Raw genomic sequence first — 19,422 nt, 5'->3', positions numbered from 1 at the left:
GGACTGAAATGCGTTGAGATCTCATGAGTGAGGTGAGTAACTGAAACATGGTGGAACGTTACTAAACAAAATTAGTCCAGCTCAGAGAAACAAGCCAAGAAGCCAAGAAATCCAGCTTAAAAAGATTCAAGTTGGTCACCATAAGGTTATATTTTCAGAGAAGACCACCTAACATGGGAAAACTTGTACAGCTTGCAGAACTATGTTGAAATTAGAGCATCTTTTCAAGTCTAATAAAGCCAATCACACACTTGGTATACCATCTTGAGATATCTTTTTCGAAGAGCAAACAAAGGCAAATGAAAATGCAGAAATGCAGAGATAGGACATATTTTTTTAAAGTTTTTAAAGTTTTTTTTTCATTCAACCAAGGAGTTTGTTCCTGACTGCTAAAGTGTTTTTTATATGAACCATAATGCACAGTTAACAGTTTCTGCCGGAAAGTCTGAGGTAAGATATTTATTCTTCTTTATTTTGGGATTTCTTTCTCACCTCTGACTGCCTTCAGAGAACAGGATATAAAAATCAGTAAAAGTTTAGCTTAGTTCACATTGTACAATGAGTCTTTATGTTCCTGTGAAAATGTCTCTTGGGTACTCTACAGTTCCTCTTTTTGTTTTGCTGAGTAAAAAAAAAAATTAAAGTGGTAACTGCTGTTCTCTGAGATAAAGTATGATACATTGTTCTACTCAGAGCCACTTTTGTTAAACAACTCAAGTTTCATTTGATTTTAATTTATGAGTGTGCATGAAATAGTTTCTCCTCAGACCAATGGCTGACAACTGCTTACCATATCTCCTGTATTATACAGCTCCTGTATAATATTAAAATGAAATAAAACATTGAGCACATTCACTGTTACCTGATCATACTTATTTAATGTTTTCTGTTTAAGCTATGCTTAATCATGAAATGTGTTTATTTTGTGCTGTCCTTGTGTCAGTGGGTCTTTGAGTTCTCTCTGTTGGTGTGTTCACCATACCTCCCCATGGGCCCGCTATCTGTCATCTCCATTTTCCTAAAGTCACAAAGCACAAACTGCACCTCATTGTTTTTAAAGTGTGAAATATTGTTGCAAGCAGCCGCTATATCAGTCAACTTTGTCTAGTGAGTTCATCCCAGAGGGTAACCATTTATTTTTAGTTTGTGCAACTATACATAAAGATTCATGAAACCATCCGCTTGTAGCAGTGGTGACAGCTTGTAGCAAAGTCAGTTCTCTTTTGCATGAATTCAATATTTTACTGTGCTTCACAAACTTTGTCTTCAGGAACCACCTCTGTGAACTTTATATTTTGCTCTCACAGCCTTCACCATTACAAATAAGCCAGCAACATTGGATTTAATTTATTTGTTTATAAGAATGCCTTGAGCAAGTCACCTCCATATTTGCTTGATTTAGTTTTTCCAGCCAGATGTCAATACAATATTTGCTCATCACATCAGCTCTTCCCTAAACTAAAGAGAGTAACTGTTAAACACCCTTTGAAATCTTAGTTTTATGTTCTAGTGTTGTATAATCTTTGTTTGATTTGAAGTTAATTATTAGAATATTTTAATTGTAGGGCAAGACAGAAAAGAATTTAACAAAATGTTAAATTCTTTTTTCACATCAATATCAATTTCAGTATTAAGCCGAACATCAGTTCATGCTGTAATAACTTTTCACGTTTCTCTTTCCTCCACAAAGATGACGATGAATGTGCAGACGACGCTGAAATATGTGGATAAAATACAAACTGTTTCAACACAAATGGCAGCTACTACTGCCAGTGTAATGAGGTTTTCAGATCAAGAGTTGTTAATTTTACTGCTACAGACCCTGTCACATGCACAGGTAAATAGTCTTTAATTAGAAATAACAAAAAAACATATTTCATCCATCATTTCCTATAATTGTTATTATCTTTTCTGTTTCAAAAAAGATATCAATGAGTGTTTTGAAAACAAAGACCTCTGTGGACCCAATGCCTCTTGTCAAAACACAAATCCCAGCTACACCTGCAGCTGTAAAAATATAAAAAGGGATTCCACTAAGGATGGAGGTCGGTGGTCTGATCGCGGCTGCAGCGTGGCGGAGTCTAACCCAAAACACACTGTGTGTTCCTGTAACCACCTGGGCAGATCATGGCTCTCTATGACATAGAGGTTCTACTTCCTTTACTTCATAGTTATTCCAAATATGACGTTTCTTATTCCTAAGTGTGCAACTCTTCCATTTGAGTCTTTAAATGCTTAAATATTGGAATTCTGTCTCCCTTTTGAGTTGCAGCTGATCTCCTGGATAGGCCTATCTCTTTCATTAATTTGCTTGTTCTTCTGCATCCTGACCTTCTCAATGATCCGGTCTATCAAAAGCCCAAGAACAACCATCCACCTGCACCTCTGCATCAGCCTCTTTATTGAAACTCTTATCTTTCTCGCAGGCATCTCTCAGACACAGAACAAGGTGTGCACATGTAATTTTGGAACAGAATCTGAGAATCGCTGAACAGTCACATTCACATATTCAGGGTTTTAAGTCATTGAGTGACTTAAGAGCTTTTAAGTGAAAAAAAGTATATTTTTACTAACACTGTTTTGTTTGGTTTTTTTTATTAATTTTGACTCTTGTTTTTTCATTCCCAGGCATCCAGACAAAGCCTGGACACAGCAGAGCCTAACATTAGGAAAAGTACCCATAACTTGTAATTAAAGTTCAGAAGACTGATAGTTCTAACAATTAACATTGGTTTTGTTCTTTTTCATACAGTAAACAGGCAAGTATATTTTGGCATATTGACAATAGGGTTAGTCTATAGCCTGGGAATAAGTCTAATTTCTTCATAGTCATTTTCAATCGTCTCAGTCATTCTCTTTGGCAACACCTTTTTGGTTATATCCGGTCTTTGACCTTATGTTATAACGCCTTCTCTTAAAAAAAGAGGAAATGGAACAAGGGTGGAAAAAACAGAACTTTGAGATCTAAAGAGCTATCTACTGTATATCAGATCTGAAAGTATCTGACAGAATCTCAAAGACATATCTTTAAAAAAAGCCTGACATGTATGCACCATCCTTTAGCTGATCAGCCAACAAATTGAGTTATATTTGGTATTTGTTTAATGATTCAGTTCATAAAAGAGAACATGTTGTACTGTTATGATTAGCTGTTAATACCAAACAACCAAAAGATCTAATTTTAGAATAGGTTATTTAAGAAGTTGATTACCCAGTTCTCTATATTCTATTTCAAGAGTATTTCATCCATTTGGTTCAAATTTTCATTGGCTGGTCAAACAGACTTAAAATGGTACTGAGCAGAAAAGGAGTGAAGAAGAAACCCATCTCCCCACAAAAACCCTAACAGACTTTTAGAAAACCTTTAGAAATATTGTTTGAGACCTACTGTATAGAAATACAAGAAATCCTGACAGTTTGGGAGCAAAACAGAAAGAAATTAGATATTGTTGAATACTTCTGGATAGCGCAATACATTAGCCATTACAATTTGTGTTTTAAGGAGTTATATATGCTATTATATATAACAGCATATAATATGCTACATATTTCTTTGGCTTTTGTTACAAAAATCTGTATTAATGTATTAGTGACATTTTGTCTGACATTTTGTCTGAGAACCCTTTTGAGTTGCAGCTGATCTCCTGGATAGGCCTATCCCTTTCATTAATTTGCCTGTTCTTCTGCATCCTGACCTTCTCAATGATCTGGTCTATCAAAAGCCCAAGAACAACCATCCACCTGCACTTCTGCATCAGCCTCTTTATTGAAACTCTTATCTTTCTCGCAGGCATCTCTCAGACACAGAACAAGGTGTGCACATGTAATTTTGGAACAGAATCTGAGAATCGCTGAAAAGTCACATTCACATATTCAGGGTTTTAAGTCATTGAGTGACTTAAGAGCTTTTAAGTGAAAAAAAGTATATTTTTACTAACACTGTTTTGTTTGTTTTTTTTTTTTTTTATTAATTTTGACTCTTGTTTTTTCATTCCCAGGCATCCAGACAAAGCCTGGACACAGGAGAGCCTAACATTAGGAAAAGTACCCATAACCTGTAACTAAAGACTCATAGTTCTAACAATTAACATTGGTTTTGTTCTTTATCATACAGTAAACAGGCAAGTATATTTTGGCATATTGACAATAGGGTTAGTCTATAGCCTGGGAATAAGTCTAATTTCTTCATAGTCATTTTCAATCGTCTCAGTCATTCTCTTTCGCAACACCTTTTTGGTTATATCCGGTCTTTGACCTTATGTTATAATGCCTTCTCTTAAAAAAAGAGGAAATGGAAAAAGGGTGGAAAAAAGCAACTTTGAGATCTAAAGAGCTATCTACTGTATATCAGATCTTAAAGTACCTGACAGAATCTGAAAGACATATCTTTTAAAAAAGCCTGACATGTATGCATCATCCTTTAGCTGATCAGCCAACAAATTGAGTTATATTTGGTATTTGTTTAATGATTCAGTTCATAAAAGAGAACATGTTGTACTGTTATGATTAGCTGTTAATACCAAACAACCAAAAGATCTAATTTTAGAATAGGTTATTTAAGAAGTTGATTACCCAATTCTCTATATTCTATTTCAAGAGTATTTCATCCATTTGGTTCAAATTTTCATTGGCTGGTCAAACAGACTTAAAATGGTACTGAGCAGAAAAGGAGTGAAGAAGAAACCCATCTCCCCACAAAAACCCTAACAGACTTTTAGAAAACCTTTAGAAATATTGTTTGAGACCTACTGTATAGAAATACAAGAAATCCTGACAGTTTGGGAGCAAAACAGAAAGAAATTAGATATTGTTGAATACTTTTGGATAGCGCAATACATTAGCCATTACAATTTGTGTTTTAAGGAGTTATATATGCTATTATTTATAACAGCATATAATACGCTACATATTTTGTTGGCTTTTGTTACAAAAATCTGTATTAATGTCCATCCATCCATCCATCTTCTTCCGCTTATCCGAGGTCGGGTCGCGGGGGTAGCAGCTTCAGAAGGGAGGCCCAGACTTCCCTCTCCCCGGCCACTTCTTCTAGCTCTTCCGGGGGAATCCCGAGACGTTCCCAGGCCAGCCGAGAGACATAGTCTCTCCAGCGTGTCCTGGGTCTTCCCCGGGGCCTCCTCCCGGTGGGACGTGCCCGGAACACCTCACCAGGGAGGCGTCCAGGAGGCATCCTGACCAGATGCCCAAGCCACCTCAACTGGCTCCTCTCGATGTGAAGGAGCAGCGGCTCTACTCTGAGTCCCTCCCGGATGACTGAGCTTCTCACCCTATCTCTAAGGGAGAGCCCAGCCACCCTACGGAGAAAACCCATTTCGGCCGCTTGTATCCGCGATCTCGTTCTTTCGGTCATGACCCAAAGTTCATGACCATAGATGAGGGTGGGAACGTAGATCGACTGGTAAATCGAGAGCTTCGCTTTTTGGCTCAGCTCTCTCTTCACCACGACGGACCGGTACAGCGCCCGCTTGACAGCAGACGCTGCGCCAATCCGCCTGTCGATCTCCCGCTCCCCTCTTCCCCCATTCGTGAACAAGATCCCGAGATACTTAAACTCCTCCACTTGGGGCAGGACACCCCCCCTGACCCGGAGAAGGCACTCTACCCTTTTCCGGCTCAAGACCATGGCCTCGGATTTGGAGGCACTGATCCGCATCCCGGCCGCTTCACACTCGGCTGCGAACCGCTCCAGCGAGAGCTGCAGATCACGATCTGATGAAGCCAAAAGGACCACATCGTCTGCGAAAAGCAGAGATGAGATCCTAAGGCCACCAAATCGGATCCCCTCAACACCTTGGCTGCGCCTAGAAATTCTGTCCATGAAAGTGATGAACAGAATCGGTGACAAAGGGCAGCCCTGGCGGAGTCCAACTCTCACCGGAAACGAGCCCGACTTACTGCCGGCAATGCGGACCAGACTCTGACACCGGTCATACAGGGACCTGACAGCCCGTATCAAAGGGCCCGGTACCCCATATTCCCGGAGAACCCCCCACAGGGCTCCCCGAGGGACACGGTCGAACGCCTTCTCCAAGTCCACAAAACACATGTAGACTGGTTGGGCGAGTCTACATGCCCAATTAGTGGCATGTAGACTCTTTAATTAATTTAATAATTAAAGATAATTAAACATTTAATTAATTAGTGACATTAATTAAATGTCACTAATTAATGTATTAGTGACATTTTGTCTGAGATTCTGATATACTGTTTATGGTTTACGTTTTGTTTTGCTTATGTCACTGCCGCTTGTATATATTAACAAATCTGATCAAAATGATTTTAAATAATGTCAATGCCGTCTGTATAGTTTTTCTTAAGCAGCTTCAGACCTGAAAAAGACCTGAATAATGTGTAAGGGAAGTATCAATACTGCGCCTTATCTGAAATGGTTCTCAAAGCAGCATCCCAAACAAAACAAGCTGAAGTACAAAAGTATTAATAGAGTCTGACTCTCTTGAAATTCTTCATAATGTTTCACTGTGACCACATGCAGTCAATATTTATCACAGAGAGTTTCTTGTTTCTCTTCAGTTTCTTTTTAATACTTTATGCGTTTGACTGAATGGGTCCTTTATGCAATACAACATATATCACACCAGCTGTGTTCTTTTTCAAAAGATATCGAATCAACATTTTCACTGCAGCTAATCCACAAGATCAGTTTGCAAAGATCGCTCAGGCTTAAAAAAAATCCTTGTTAACCACAGTTAGTCCTGATAACATGTCTAAGACATGAAACATCTTGTGACTAGACAAGCTATTGGCATGTTATACATTTTTTTTCCGTAAAACATGGAGAATTGCAACCATATTGACTTAAAGATTGGTACATCTTTTGCTTTTAGATTTTTTGTGTAGCTTATTTGCAGCAGCATTGTCTGAATCAGAAGCAATCTTAGGCTGAAGCCATATATGTGTCATCATCATAGTCAGGAGGCCGTGTGCCTTTGGGAGGGTGAGTCAGACAGCGGGACTCCACAGAACAATGAACTGTGTGAAAGTCTCAATCTTTTTTTAACCCTGTGTGTCCCCCAATCAGACGCCAACACGGCAACCAGCGATGAGAGCTGGCTAAAGGAGAAAGACATTGTCTGTGAAAACACGATTTTAGGTGATGTCTTTATGGCATGCATTCAAATGTGAGTAAGCTGTCATAACTACATCCTATCTCTGCCTCCACACCCTAACAAGTACATCAGTTCCTGAAAAGTTGTACAAATCACAGAGTCGGTGGCCTGATGCGAAGAGAGAGAGAGCAAGAGAGTGAGTGAGTGAGAAAGAGAGAGATCTTCTTTTAAAGTTTTACCGATCCCTGGCAGGTCACCACAACAGAGAGACCAGTCTGACAGTAGAAGAGAAAGGAGAGGCAAGATCAAGAGGGGAAACTAAGAGAAGATGCAGTTTTATCCAAAGAGGCATTGATAATCTGACAGAAGTGACGTGGAAAGTAGCCACTTTCCTTTTTCATAGACATTAACTTATGCAGTTAGATCTATTTCTTTTTTTTCAATTTCCAGTTTGTAAGGCTTGAAAATTGTTCAAGTTGGACCAAAGAAGAGAGCATCAGACGATCTGAATGTGGAAATATTCTCAAGTTGTTGTGACTTTTTAAACACTCGTCTGGACATTGTTTTCCTCTTCACCATGAGAGCCACGTGGACTGTTTTGATACTGGGTAAGTCACATCTGGCATTAATTTGGACATGAAATGATTATCATCTGTTTCAAGGGTGTAAAACATATTATATTGTATTATCGTTTGCCACAAGAAACACTACAGATAAACCAGTGCTGTAACTTTTGTGATTACTTACTTAATTATACATGAATTTATTAGTCACCCAATAAGGATCTAATTTCAAGTTATCTTCAAATAAGCTCGATTATACTTATTTCATTTATATTTTTTGTTAAACATTCAGCTCTCACTGGAAAATGAAAAGTCCTCTGTCAACTATAAATTTAAATTGGTAACTTTACTTTAGATGTAGCACAGTTACGTAACAGCTTTAGTCTCAAAAACACATTTGAGAACAATCTTTAAGTTGTTCATTTGACTAAAAGTGAATTAAACACTATGACCTCATCTGCCAGTACTCACGTTATTTCTTACCAACCTAACCACAACCACCAGTCAGCTGACCTCAGTGGAAGAACTGTGTTTTTATGCCACTAGCAACAAGAAGCAACACTGACACATTCTGTTTCTCAAAATCCCCTAAATGTTTTTATTAGAACTAGGATTATTGAACAGTGATCTAAGATTTAATCTCCTCTGTAAAAATCCCAACATATTATGTTGTATACTGCAGTGTCATTTGCTCTGTGCTAATCTGAAAGCCAAATATTATATAGTAAAGTTCCCTAATTACAAACTGTAATTTCTTTTAACACTTTTATTTTATTATTAACCATGTAGTTATTTTTATTAACTATCCACTTAGATTGAAAACACTATTAAGAGAAATCTCCTTCAGAAAATATGTTCTGAACAATAAACTTGTAAAGCAACCAGACATCATCATAAATAATAAACTGATTAAGAATATATTTAACATTTAATTTTAAGGATTATCACTGGCAAAGCCCATGGACTGACCAGCATAAACATTCTCCCTTCCTGTTTTAAATACTCTGAATCACACCCACATAGCCATTCAGGAAACTACAAAGAACTGACAATGCAGTCAGAACGTTGTATACTGCGTTATTATTCACAAGGCAAAGTACGGTATTCAAAATGCAGTACTCCAGATACTTATGTGAAAATTATCCTGAGATATCTTATAGAAGGAGGCAATACAGAGTGAGAAAATCAAGCCAAAATAATTAGTTTTTTTCAGTGTGTCCATCTCAAAATTCATCATATCTCTAGCTCTAATGTTTTGACTTAATGAATTGTGAAACCTTTCTAAAACACCCTGTATCCTTTAATAAATATAGTTATCAGTATTAATAGGTGAAATAGTGAAAATGTGATAGGCTGCAGTAGTGAGTGAGTGACACTTTGTGCTTGTTTTTCAGCTTTGATCCTTTCTCTTCTCACTGTCCAAACACAAACATTCTGCCCTGAGGGGTTCAACTCGGTTGACCAAAACTGTGTTGGTATGTAATAAAACGTAACTTTCTTTAAAGACACATATATGCAACACATGTGCAGGTCCCTATTTAAAATAACTTTGTTCTTCATCATGCCTCATCATTTTGAGTTTTTTTCTTGGTTTACTAACATTATTGTTGTTTTTATCATTCTTGTTCTTTCTTCACATCAGTATCAATTTCAGTATTAAGCCAAACATCAGTTAATGCTGTAATAACTTTTCACATTTCTCTTTCCTCGACAAAGATATCAATGAGTGTGAAGACGACCCTGAATTCTGTGGAGAAAATACAAACTGTTTCAACACAGATGGCAGCCACTACTGCCAGTGCAAGGAAGGTTTCAAGTCAGGAGTTGTGAATTTTACTGCTGCTGCTTTCACATGCACAGGTAAATAGTTTTTAATTAGAAATGACAAACAACCAGATTTCATCCATCATTTCCTATAATTGTTATTTTCTTTTCTGTTTCAAAAAAGATATCAATGAGTGTTCTGAAAACAAAGACATCTGTGGACCTAATGCCTCTTGTCAAAACACAATATCCAACTACACCTGCAGCTGTAAAAATGGATTTGCCTCTTCTACTGGAGTGGAAATATTTCATGGCCATGACAACGTCACATGCAGAGGTAACACAATGACTTCCTGCACAGTTGTGTTAGTTTGCTTTCCTTTGCATTTACACCATGTTCCACATTATTTTGCAAGCGATATTTTCTCAGATATTCTTAAATGGTTAATGCAAATGATGGTTAGGGGTGGCCGAATAGTAGGTTCATGCACCGCAAGCCTGTGTAGGATCCTCCACCTTGAGGTTCCAGAGGCACCAGTAGCTTCAAGTAACTGTTTGCTGCTTTGTAAGGTCATTTTTACAGCTGCTCTCTTAACCCGATGAATTTGTCTAATAGAAACCTTCCTCATTATGCCTTTATCTGTACAAACTTTGTTCTGAATCAGCCACAAATCTCTTCACAGTACGATAACGCTTCAGTTTTTGTTAAATATCTAATGTTTTCATACCTTGTCATATAGTGCTACACTATCTGATGATTTTCGTCAGCAGAGACATCTTTGCTCTTTCCCGTATTGCTTGAAACCTGTGGCCTGCTTAACAATGTGGAACATCCTTCTTAAGTAGATTTCCTTTAATTGAGCTCACCAGACAAACTAATCAACCCAGCTCTCTGAAATTAATTATAGTGATTCAAAGACCATGGACACACAATACCATCTATAAATTTAATAGCACAACAAAAAAAATTTCATCTTTATGACATTTAAATCCAATTTGCATAATAATTTGCAACACGGTGTAAGGTGAAAATTTATTTGTGTTCTCAAGTATTTTTACATTCCATCCCCCTTCTCATACAGACAGATATAAAGAGTTATTTTTATTTAATCATTCTCATTTTTGATCATTTCTCTTTTTTCACATGAATATTAATTTCAGTATTAATCCAAACATTATGCTAGTTCATGCTATAATTACTTTTCACATTTTTCTTTTCCTGACAAAGATTTCAATGAATGTGCAGACGACGCTAAAATATGTGGAAAAAATACAAACTGTTTCAACACAGATGGCAGCTACTACTGCCAGTGTAAGGAGGGTTTCAGGTCATCAACAAAAGCTGCGAATTTTACTGCTAAAGACTGCTGAATGTAAAAGTAAATAGTTTTTAGGATGAAAGAAAAACCAGTTGTATTATTTTTTCTTTGCATTTCATCTCCAAGTAAATAATTTTTAACATTCCTTCCCTCTGCTAATACAGATACAGATGAATGTAAAAATGAAAATGTTTGTGGTCTGATTGCATCATGTATAAACACACAAGGAAGTTATTACTGCGTCTGCAACGCTGGCTATGCACTGAAATCTGGAAAATCTAGCTTTTCTGGGCAGGAGGAGCAATGTGAAGGTGATGAATAGGAAATAATGTGACAAGATTTGCACATTTAAAATCCTTTTATTATGTCTTAAAATATTTTATCTGAATCAACTATTCAAATTATTTTTTTCAGCCTTGATTTGTTTCCATTTCAGACATATGTAAGATTGATGACACAATTTGTGGAAATGGATCCTGCCTCCATGAAGCCAGTGGCCATTACTGTGCATGCTCTGCAGGGTTTACTAACTATGGCAACAAAACGGGTCGTTGTACTGGTAAGAATAGATTTTGTTTTTTCTGAAAGACCAATACAAACAGGTTTAGGGTTTATACCAAACAAAACACTTTCAAAATGATTTCCAGACAGTAAACTATTGGTTTATTTTCTTAGAGCTTCACTGTGGTGTTCTCAAGGATGTGAACAATCTTACAGAGGTAAATTCACAGCATGAATCTTTTTTCTTTTTCGAAATCTGATTTTCCTCTAATGTCTGTTATCAATTACCTTTTGAATGTGATTTTAATTTTTTGCATTCTTTTAGAAATTTGACATGGTTCAAGATGATTTGAAGCAACTGAGTGAAAGTTGTCTGAAGCTCTCAGGAAGTGAAGATTCAAAGGACCTCAATGGAGAAGACTTGCTAACGGTACAAATTGTTTTTAGAAGCAGCCTTTTAGAGGAAACCCACCATGTCAGATGGTGTACAGCCATCTGTACAGCTATGCTGCCAAAGAAGTCAGTTATCTGCCTGATTTTGCTTTAACCTTTAAAACATGTTTTTTTTCAATCTCTCTCCTCCTTTGACTCTAGGTTCTGCTCTCTATGATCGACCAGCTCCTGTCTGCTGGACCTGTCAAAGACAACAGAAAAATCTCCACATTTCTAGACATGGTGGAACAAGTTTTAAGATTTGTTGGACCTTTAATTAAAACACCAAGAACTAAAATATTCACCAATCACACAGGTGAGCCAGCAATTAATATGACTGCTTTCCAAACTAAATAAAATTGTCAGGATCTGTGTTTTCTGTGTTCATTTTAGAGTTTTTTGTTTTCCTTGAGTCTCTTCGTTGTCCTGTCCTCCCCTTGATTGTTCCCAGGTGTGTCTCGTTCTGTCATTACCCTCCCATGTATTTAACTCCACCTGTGTTCCTTGTTCCTCGTCGGGTCCTTGTCTATGTCTAGCTTATTCGTCGTCAGTGTGTCCATGTGCCTGCTGCTCGTTGTTTGGACTGTGAATTTCTTAATTAAATTTCATTATTCATCATACCTGGATCCACTGCGTCTGCCTCACCACCAACACCGAACCACTTCATGACAAAAATTATAAACACGCCTTCTCTTTTGCTATTAATTACATCATTCTGTCTCTTTAAAGTCCATATTTCATGCAATTCATAGTTTTATCTATGGTACAAATTATTTAATACCAATTTTCCACCAGAACTGGAGCTGCTGGTACATACTGGGTCGGCTATACCCCAAGGATTAAAGACTCTGTCGTCTAAACAGGCTAAAGTGGATATCAAGATGGAAGAAGCTGCAGGAAATCCCTCATCTTATCCGGGTAACAACAATGTATATAAATACCACATTTAAAGCACATTAATTTCAAACACTAAACCTGTTTTGTCTTGACATTGAAGGATTTACAACAGTTTCGTTGCTGAGCTATTCAAACCTGGAAGAATCTGCAGGAGGTTTCTTTAGTGGGATGAAAAAAAATGAGAGCCAGAACTTTAAGATAAACTCCAAAGTGGTGACTGTCAGTGTTAGCAATACAGACACAAAACACCTGAACGAACCAGTCAATATAACTTTACATCACCTTGATCATGTAAGAAAAAGCCTATTTGTTTCTTTCTTCTGTAATATTCAATATTTTAAGATAAATGTGAAACTAAAGCATTTATCTGTTTCACAGTCAACTCAAACCGCCCACACCTGTGTGTTTTGGGATTCCTCTAAGGACGGAGGTTCATGGTCTGATCGCGGCTGCAGCGTGGTGGAGTCCAAACTAAACTACACTGTGTGTTCCTGTAACCACCTGAGCAGCTTTGCTGTGCTCATGGCCCTCTACGACATAGAGGTTCTACTTCCTTTACTTCATAGTTATTCAGAACATAAAGTCGCTCACATTTGAAAACCCAGTGCTTTAATTTTCCCCATTCTGTCTCCATACAGAGCCCTTTTGAGTTGCAGCTGATCTCCTGGATAGGCCTATCCCTTTCATTAATTTGCTTGTTCTTCTGCATCCTGACCTTCTCTATGATCCGGTCTATCAAAAGCCCAAGAACAACCATCCACCTGCACCTCTGCATCAGCCTCTTTATTGCAACTCTTATCTTTCTCGCAGGCATCTCTCAGACACAGAACAAGGTTAATGCTCTAACAGCTTGTTGTCTTGATAAAAAGTATCTTGAAAGTGTTTGCCTCTAAAAACACATCAGAGAATCAAGCATTAAGACATATTACAGCTAAAATGGTACTGAAAGTGCTTACCACTCTAAATAGTTGTGTATTAATCCTGTTAGAACATATTATCTCAGCAATTAGCTATTTTCTATACCTTGAACTCATCTTGAAGTGATGCTTTTCACGTGCTTCATCTCTACTCTCATTAGGTTGGCTGTGCAGTAGTTGCAGGGATGCTGCACTTCTTCTACCTGGCCGCATTCTGCTGGATGTGTCTGGAGGGAATCCAGCTCTTCAGGATGGTGGTCCTGGTCTTCAACACCAACTTTAAAACCAGCTACATGATGGGAGGGGGCTACGGAGTTCCTGCTGCAATTGTTGCTGTCACTGCATTGATCAATAGAGATGTATACGGGACTAAGAAATAGTGAGCTTTTAATATTCCATCAACTAATATGAATCTCTTTTTTATTTTTGTCTAATTTTGTAAACATTTTCAAATTCTGAAAAAGTTAACCTGTTCAATCAGTTCAATAAAATGTCAACTTACATTTCAGTTGCTGGCTAAACTTGGATTCGATTTGGAGTTTCTATGGCCCTGCCTGTGTCATCATTACTGTAAGTTTTTACCAAGAATTTATTTATTATTTACTTTAAAATGTATATGGGTACCAACCTTATTTCTTAAAATTACTTAAATTTTTTCTCATCATCCAGGTAAACGTTTTCTTCTTCCTTGTCACTGTGTGGAAGTTGGCACAGAAGTTTTCAAGTTTAAACCCTGACCTGGACAGCTTGAATAAAATCAAGTAAGTTATGACGCATGTTAGCCACATTTTTTTCTGTAAAAGAACCTCCTTTTTACCTATGTGCATTTGTTGCCTCCTGCAGGGCATTCACCATTACTGCAGTGGCTCAGCTCTGTGTACTCGGCATCATGTGGATCTTTGGGTGTTTCCAGTTTGAAAAGGACACAATAGCGATGTCTTATCTGTTCACCTTTTTTGGCAGCCTTCAAGGTGTCATGCTCTTTGTCATGCACTGTCTATTTTCCAAACAGGTCAGTCATGCCTTTTGCTAAAGTAAACAAACATCACGCTTCAGGTTTTCTACATTATCAGGGATCAAAGCTCAATCTGTTTTCTGATTTTAGGTGAGGGAGGAGTATGAAAACATTCTTTCTCAACTACGTGCACCTCGGAAGAGAGCATATTCCGAGTTCAACTACTCAAGCAAAGCTAATGTAAGCAGAGATTTAAAATTTTATTCAATAGAAGGAATACAGTTACTGCTCATTAATGCACCGAGACTGAAGTTAAACTATGTCTTTAAAATGTGTTCAACATACAGTTAAAACTAATAGAAATATTTACATACAGTGTATTAAAAAACTTTTTTTACTCTTTATCTTCACTGCTTGAAATTAAATCAGGATAAATATTTTCTGTTGCTTTAAGCCCAGAATTATTCATTCTGGTTTAAAATAAGATGTGAAGTGAAGCATAGTGTTTGTTCTTGTTGTTTCTGAGACAGCAAAGCTTTCCTCATCAATGTGATATGTTTTTAATTCTCTCACTGTTTGCATTTTCATCTTCAGGCGTCCAGAAGTACCCAGGACACGGGAGAGTCTCACATTTAACTGAGCGATATCTCTGGGAGATCTCAGAACGTCCATTTTTAAAAATGAGCTCTCTGAGACATGTGCAGTGAAGTTTGGGGCCCCTCAGGGTGGTTGGCCTGTTGCTTTTTTAACTTTGTCTTCTGCTTCCTGCAGCTCTTCTGCACTGATTTAGCCTAACAATTAACTGTTATGTTGACAATGTGCTTTTCTCATTTGGAAACGGTGCAGATTTGTCTGAAGTACAGCCCCATCGATCGGTAATTAGGCATTGCTTATCAAAATAATTTCCTGCTTTTAACAGTGACAAGACAGATTTAATGGTCATCAGACCCCAGAGACATCACTGGACATTTGGCAGACATGTTCCTCAGTAGGTTTTTAAAGCTAAGTTAAAAAATCACTTGTTCACTTGGTCATATGTGATTTCATTTTATATGTATTGTTTTTGCTGCTTTTCTTGGAATTGTATTGTTATTTTAACTCCTTGTGATAGTTCAGCACTTTGAATGGCTTTATAAATAAAGTTATTATTATTGCTTTTAATAGCTTTGGATTAAAGTCCAGCTACAATATGGATATTAAAGCTTTGAACATGGCTTGTTTGGACAACTCAGACTGTCCATAATTTCATGGCAATACTTTTTTTAACAGTATTTTTGTAACTTGATAAATTATGTAATTTATTTAGGAATTGTACATACAAAAACAGTATTTTTATATGAAAAATGATGTGTTCTTTTGCTCAAAGTTACACTTTTGTAGAACTTAATCAGGCACGTCTACTAATGTAAGTTGCTTCATTCAGGTACTTATTTCAATCAGCAAGGACAATCCAAAATATACTTATATTGCAAGCTCTTCTTTTAAATCTTTGAGCTTAAGAAATACAAATGAAATCCAAAACACAAACACAGATTTATCAGTTGAATTTTTGCCTGTACATAAGTCGCTGGGAAATTTAGCCTGTATTAGTGTTTGGCTCCAAGGCTGCTGCATTTATTGCATCTGAATACATCGAACAGAGTTGTTTATTCAATGAGTTCATATGCTATTGCTTGAAACTGATATTAGATAAGTTCAGTTGTTATGGTCCTCTGAAATGGTAGCACCGCTGTAGCACATGGTTTTAGAGCACATTGCATATTTTACACTGATGCTGTTTATTTCTTGTTTACATCGCTTTCTCTGTGTGAATTCTTAAAATATGTATTGTACATGTCATTTTTTTAGATTTGCAAAAAATAAATGTAATCATATATATAACATTGCTGATGATTTCGAAGGTATTTCTTGAGGTGGGTTGAAAAGTATACAGGAAATGGGAGACTTTCTCCTATTCCTTCCTGTTTATGTAAGATCAGCGTCATGATGGTTCATAGAAAAACTCAAAGGTTTAGACAGAGACAAGCAATTAAATCATACAGGATTACTACATTTAGAAATTTAGTTTGCATTAAAGGTCAGGGCTGAATCTGGTTTCTATTGATCTTATTATTTTACAAAGACATTGCTAGGGCTACATTTTATCATTGTATTATATGAGGTTTTATCAATGACATCACATTTGTTTATGAGACATGTATACTACATGCTTTCAGGAAAGAAAAAAAAAACATCTTATTGTAACAGAGCAAAAGATTGTAACCAATATCTGCTTCTTATTATGAGTGTTGAACCATTTAGCAAGCAGTTAATCAATCGGAAAATAACTGAGAGCAAGCTGAGATCCACTCTGCTCCATAAGATCATCAGAAGAGATCAATAGATGGAAGGAATGCTTTTAGCAGAGAAGGAGGATGGAAAATCCAGATCCAGAAGGTTGTGATAAAACGGCTCTCTACAGAGAGGGAGAGAGAAAGTAGGAACATGCAAAAAAGAAACTGTTGGAGAGAAAAGGGAGGGGACAAGAGAAAATGAGAGGGAAGTAGTGATAAATCACTGAGCAAACAAGGCAACGCTGCTGATAAGGAACATATTCATCTGTTTCCTCCATAAACAAACCAAGATTCATCCATTGCTATCTCTGGGTAAGTTTCGTTCATATTTTATTCGTTTTTGTACTTGTAAATAACATATTTATAAATAACGTTCCTGTTTTCATAGATAGCAGTTAAGATAGTTATGAAGCAAAAGTACAAGGAAATAACAGGTTTCTGCATGTCTCTAGAGGTAATGCTGGGAAAGCTGCCCCACCACTATGAACAGATGACACCAGAAACTGGGCAGAAATTCAAAATTCTTGGTTATGTTGATGTGCAAACATTATATTTCAGATTTTCAAAGATTCTCATATGCTTTAACAGAGCAATATGTATTTTTGCTTCAAAACTGTATCGATAATGTTTTATGGATTATTTAGTACTGCATTCAAAATTATAACATTGATTTTGGAAAGAAGTATTTAATATCCACAGTTTTTGTAAACAATTTCTAAAGAATCTTTTTATATCAGTGAGCAAATTGTGTCTATAAATTTCCTTGACTTCCATTTAATTTAAAGCTTAGTTACATACTAAAATGCCTTTATTTAGGCAACAGTTGATTAATGTAAAATTATAAAAATCTTTGTGACATTGAACGTGTTGATTTGTGTTTCCTTTGACATATAGTGGAGTGAAAATAGAAGTGAAACCTTTTAATACAAGGAAAATAGTTCATTCAGATTCCCCCTTCATTTAAATTCAATAAATTTCAGTAATTAAAACAAAGGGCATTACAAAAGTGACAAAAATGTTTTGAAATGATGGAAATGAACAAAAGTAGAATTGAAGAAGGTTGTGATAAAACGGCTCTCTACAGAGAGGGAGAGAGAAAGTAGGAACATGCAAAAAATAAAAATTTTTTGCATGTTCCTACTTACTTTTAAATAACAGAAAGACTAACAGTAAAATTGCATATGGATGAGAAAACTAATGAAAACGAAGCCACTACAGGAGTGACTAATTTTTCTGTTTATTTTAAAATACAATATCATTATTTAATAGTCTGCCAATGTGATGTTTTGAAGTAATTTAAACTAGAATCCTTGAGGAATAAAATCTTTAGTTATGTTACTGTTAACTTCTAGGTGAGTTCTTTTTTTTTTTTTTCATAATTCCAATTACTTTTGTATTTTTCTGTAGGTCACACTGACAATGACGACACCAAGTGTACCAATAAATGTATCTTTTCCTAATGTGTCCGCTACCAACACCACTTCCACTTCTGTCCGTAAACCTGATGGTTTGGGGATGTCTTTATTCACCATGCTATTTGGAGCCATCTCCAACCTCACTGCTCTGGGAATACTGGCTCGGTCCCGTGGCCGATTCCGCCGCCAATCAAAAAAATCATTTCTGCTACTAACAGTGGCTTTACTTGTGGCTGACCTGTTGGGTCATGTGATTTTAGGTGCATTTGCACTGCATGTGCATTTGAACCAGGGGGTCTTACAGACTGGAGAACCCTTCTGTAATGTCTTTGGAGCAAGTATGGTGTTTTTTGGTTTGTGTTCTTTGTTTTTTGGTTTTGCAATGGCAGTGGAACGCTGTGTGGCAATCACGCAGCCATTTTTTCATGTTTCTATGGTTACAGCTGCTCATGCAAAGTCAGTGGTGCTATTTTTGTCCACCTTTGCACTAGTCCTGGCTCTGTCACCATTTTTTTCAACAGGAAGATATATTCTCCAGTTTCCCAAAACATGGTGTTTCTTGCCGATTCATGGGTCTGCTAACACAACCCTAGTTTTGGTCTTCTCCTCTCTGGGTCTCTTTGCTCTGTTTTTTTCCCTGTTCTGCAACATTGTCAGTGGACTGGCACTGCTGCATGCAAGAATAAAGTCAAGAAATGGAAATACGACACCTTCAGGTAGCAGTGATCGACGTGCATCAACAGCATCGTCTGCTTCCTTGTTTTGCACACTGGATGTGGAGATGATGGTGCAACTCGCAGCCGTCACTGTGGTGTCTTGTGTCTGCTGGGGCCCCTTTCTGGTGTGTACATCTCTTCCTTTTACTCCCCTGAGATATTTACTGTAAAGAGTTGCACACATTTCAGATGTTAGATGTTAGAGTCAATTAGAAGATTGCTTAAATCTTTCTGTCTTTATCTTTCTTCTGTCTTATAGATACACATTTTCATGAAGCAGTTTAAGATGCATACTGAACCAGATCTCCTTGTTTTAATTGGCTTGCGCATGGCTGCCTGGAATCAGATTTTAGACCCCTGGGTTTATATCTTACTTCGAAGGAAAATGCTGACAAGACTTTGCTGTGGTCGCTACTATCAAGGCATACCAACATCCAGCAACTCCCTGTTAGAAAGCCGCAGAAATACAATTAATCTTCAATGACCCTCATCCCCTGACCTCTTTCATTTTGGACTGGCATCTTA

General features: G+C 37.1%; 2 protein-coding genes across 3 annotated transcripts; both read left to right on the top strand.

Moving 5' to 3' along the window:
• The first annotated feature begins 7,236 nt into the window (after positions 1-7,236).
• On the top strand, positions 7,237-16,316 carry LOC102225533 (adhesion G protein-coupled receptor E1-like). Of its 2 annotated transcripts, XM_023348800.1 has the most exons (19): positions 7,237-7,693; positions 9,043-9,123; positions 9,365-9,508; positions 9,597-9,749; positions 10,896-11,042; positions 11,168-11,290; positions 11,407-11,450; positions 11,558-11,662; positions 11,827-11,980; positions 12,460-12,582; positions 12,662-12,852; positions 12,940-13,104; positions 13,200-13,394; positions 13,640-13,857; positions 13,988-14,048; positions 14,148-14,239; positions 14,322-14,490; positions 14,584-14,673; positions 15,028-16,316. In XM_023348800.1, exons 1-19 carry the CDS (start codon positions 7,663-7,665, stop codon positions 15,067-15,069), a joined length of 2,328 nt encoding a protein of 775 aa, XP_023204568.1. In that variant the 5' UTR covers positions 7,237-7,662; the 3' UTR covers positions 15,070-16,316. The 2 variants fall into 2 exon arrangements, with proteins under 2 accessions (XP_023204568.1, XP_023204569.1); XM_023348801.1 differs by lacking the exon at positions 10,896-11,042.
• A 660-nt stretch (positions 16,317-16,976) lies between these two features.
• On the top strand, positions 16,977-19,405 carry LOC106699696 (prostaglandin E2 receptor EP1 subtype-like). Its single transcript, XM_023348813.1, has 3 exons — positions 16,977-17,078; positions 18,174-19,022; positions 19,157-19,405. The coding sequence occupies exons 2-3, from the start codon at positions 18,186-18,188 to the stop codon at positions 19,379-19,381; spliced, it is 1,062 nt and encodes a 353-aa protein (XP_023204581.1). The 5' UTR covers positions 16,977-17,078; positions 18,174-18,185; the 3' UTR covers positions 19,382-19,405.
• The last annotated feature ends 17 nt before the right edge of the window (positions 19,406-19,422 follow it).

The sequence above is a fragment of the Xiphophorus maculatus genome, chromosome 16 (assembly GCF_002775205.1).
Source record: "Xiphophorus maculatus strain JP 163 A chromosome 16, X_maculatus-5.0-male, whole genome shotgun sequence".
Lineage (NCBI taxonomy): Eukaryota > Metazoa > Chordata > Actinopteri > Cyprinodontiformes > Poeciliidae > Xiphophorus > Xiphophorus maculatus.
This window is presented reverse-complemented; position numbering and strand designations above follow the sequence as displayed.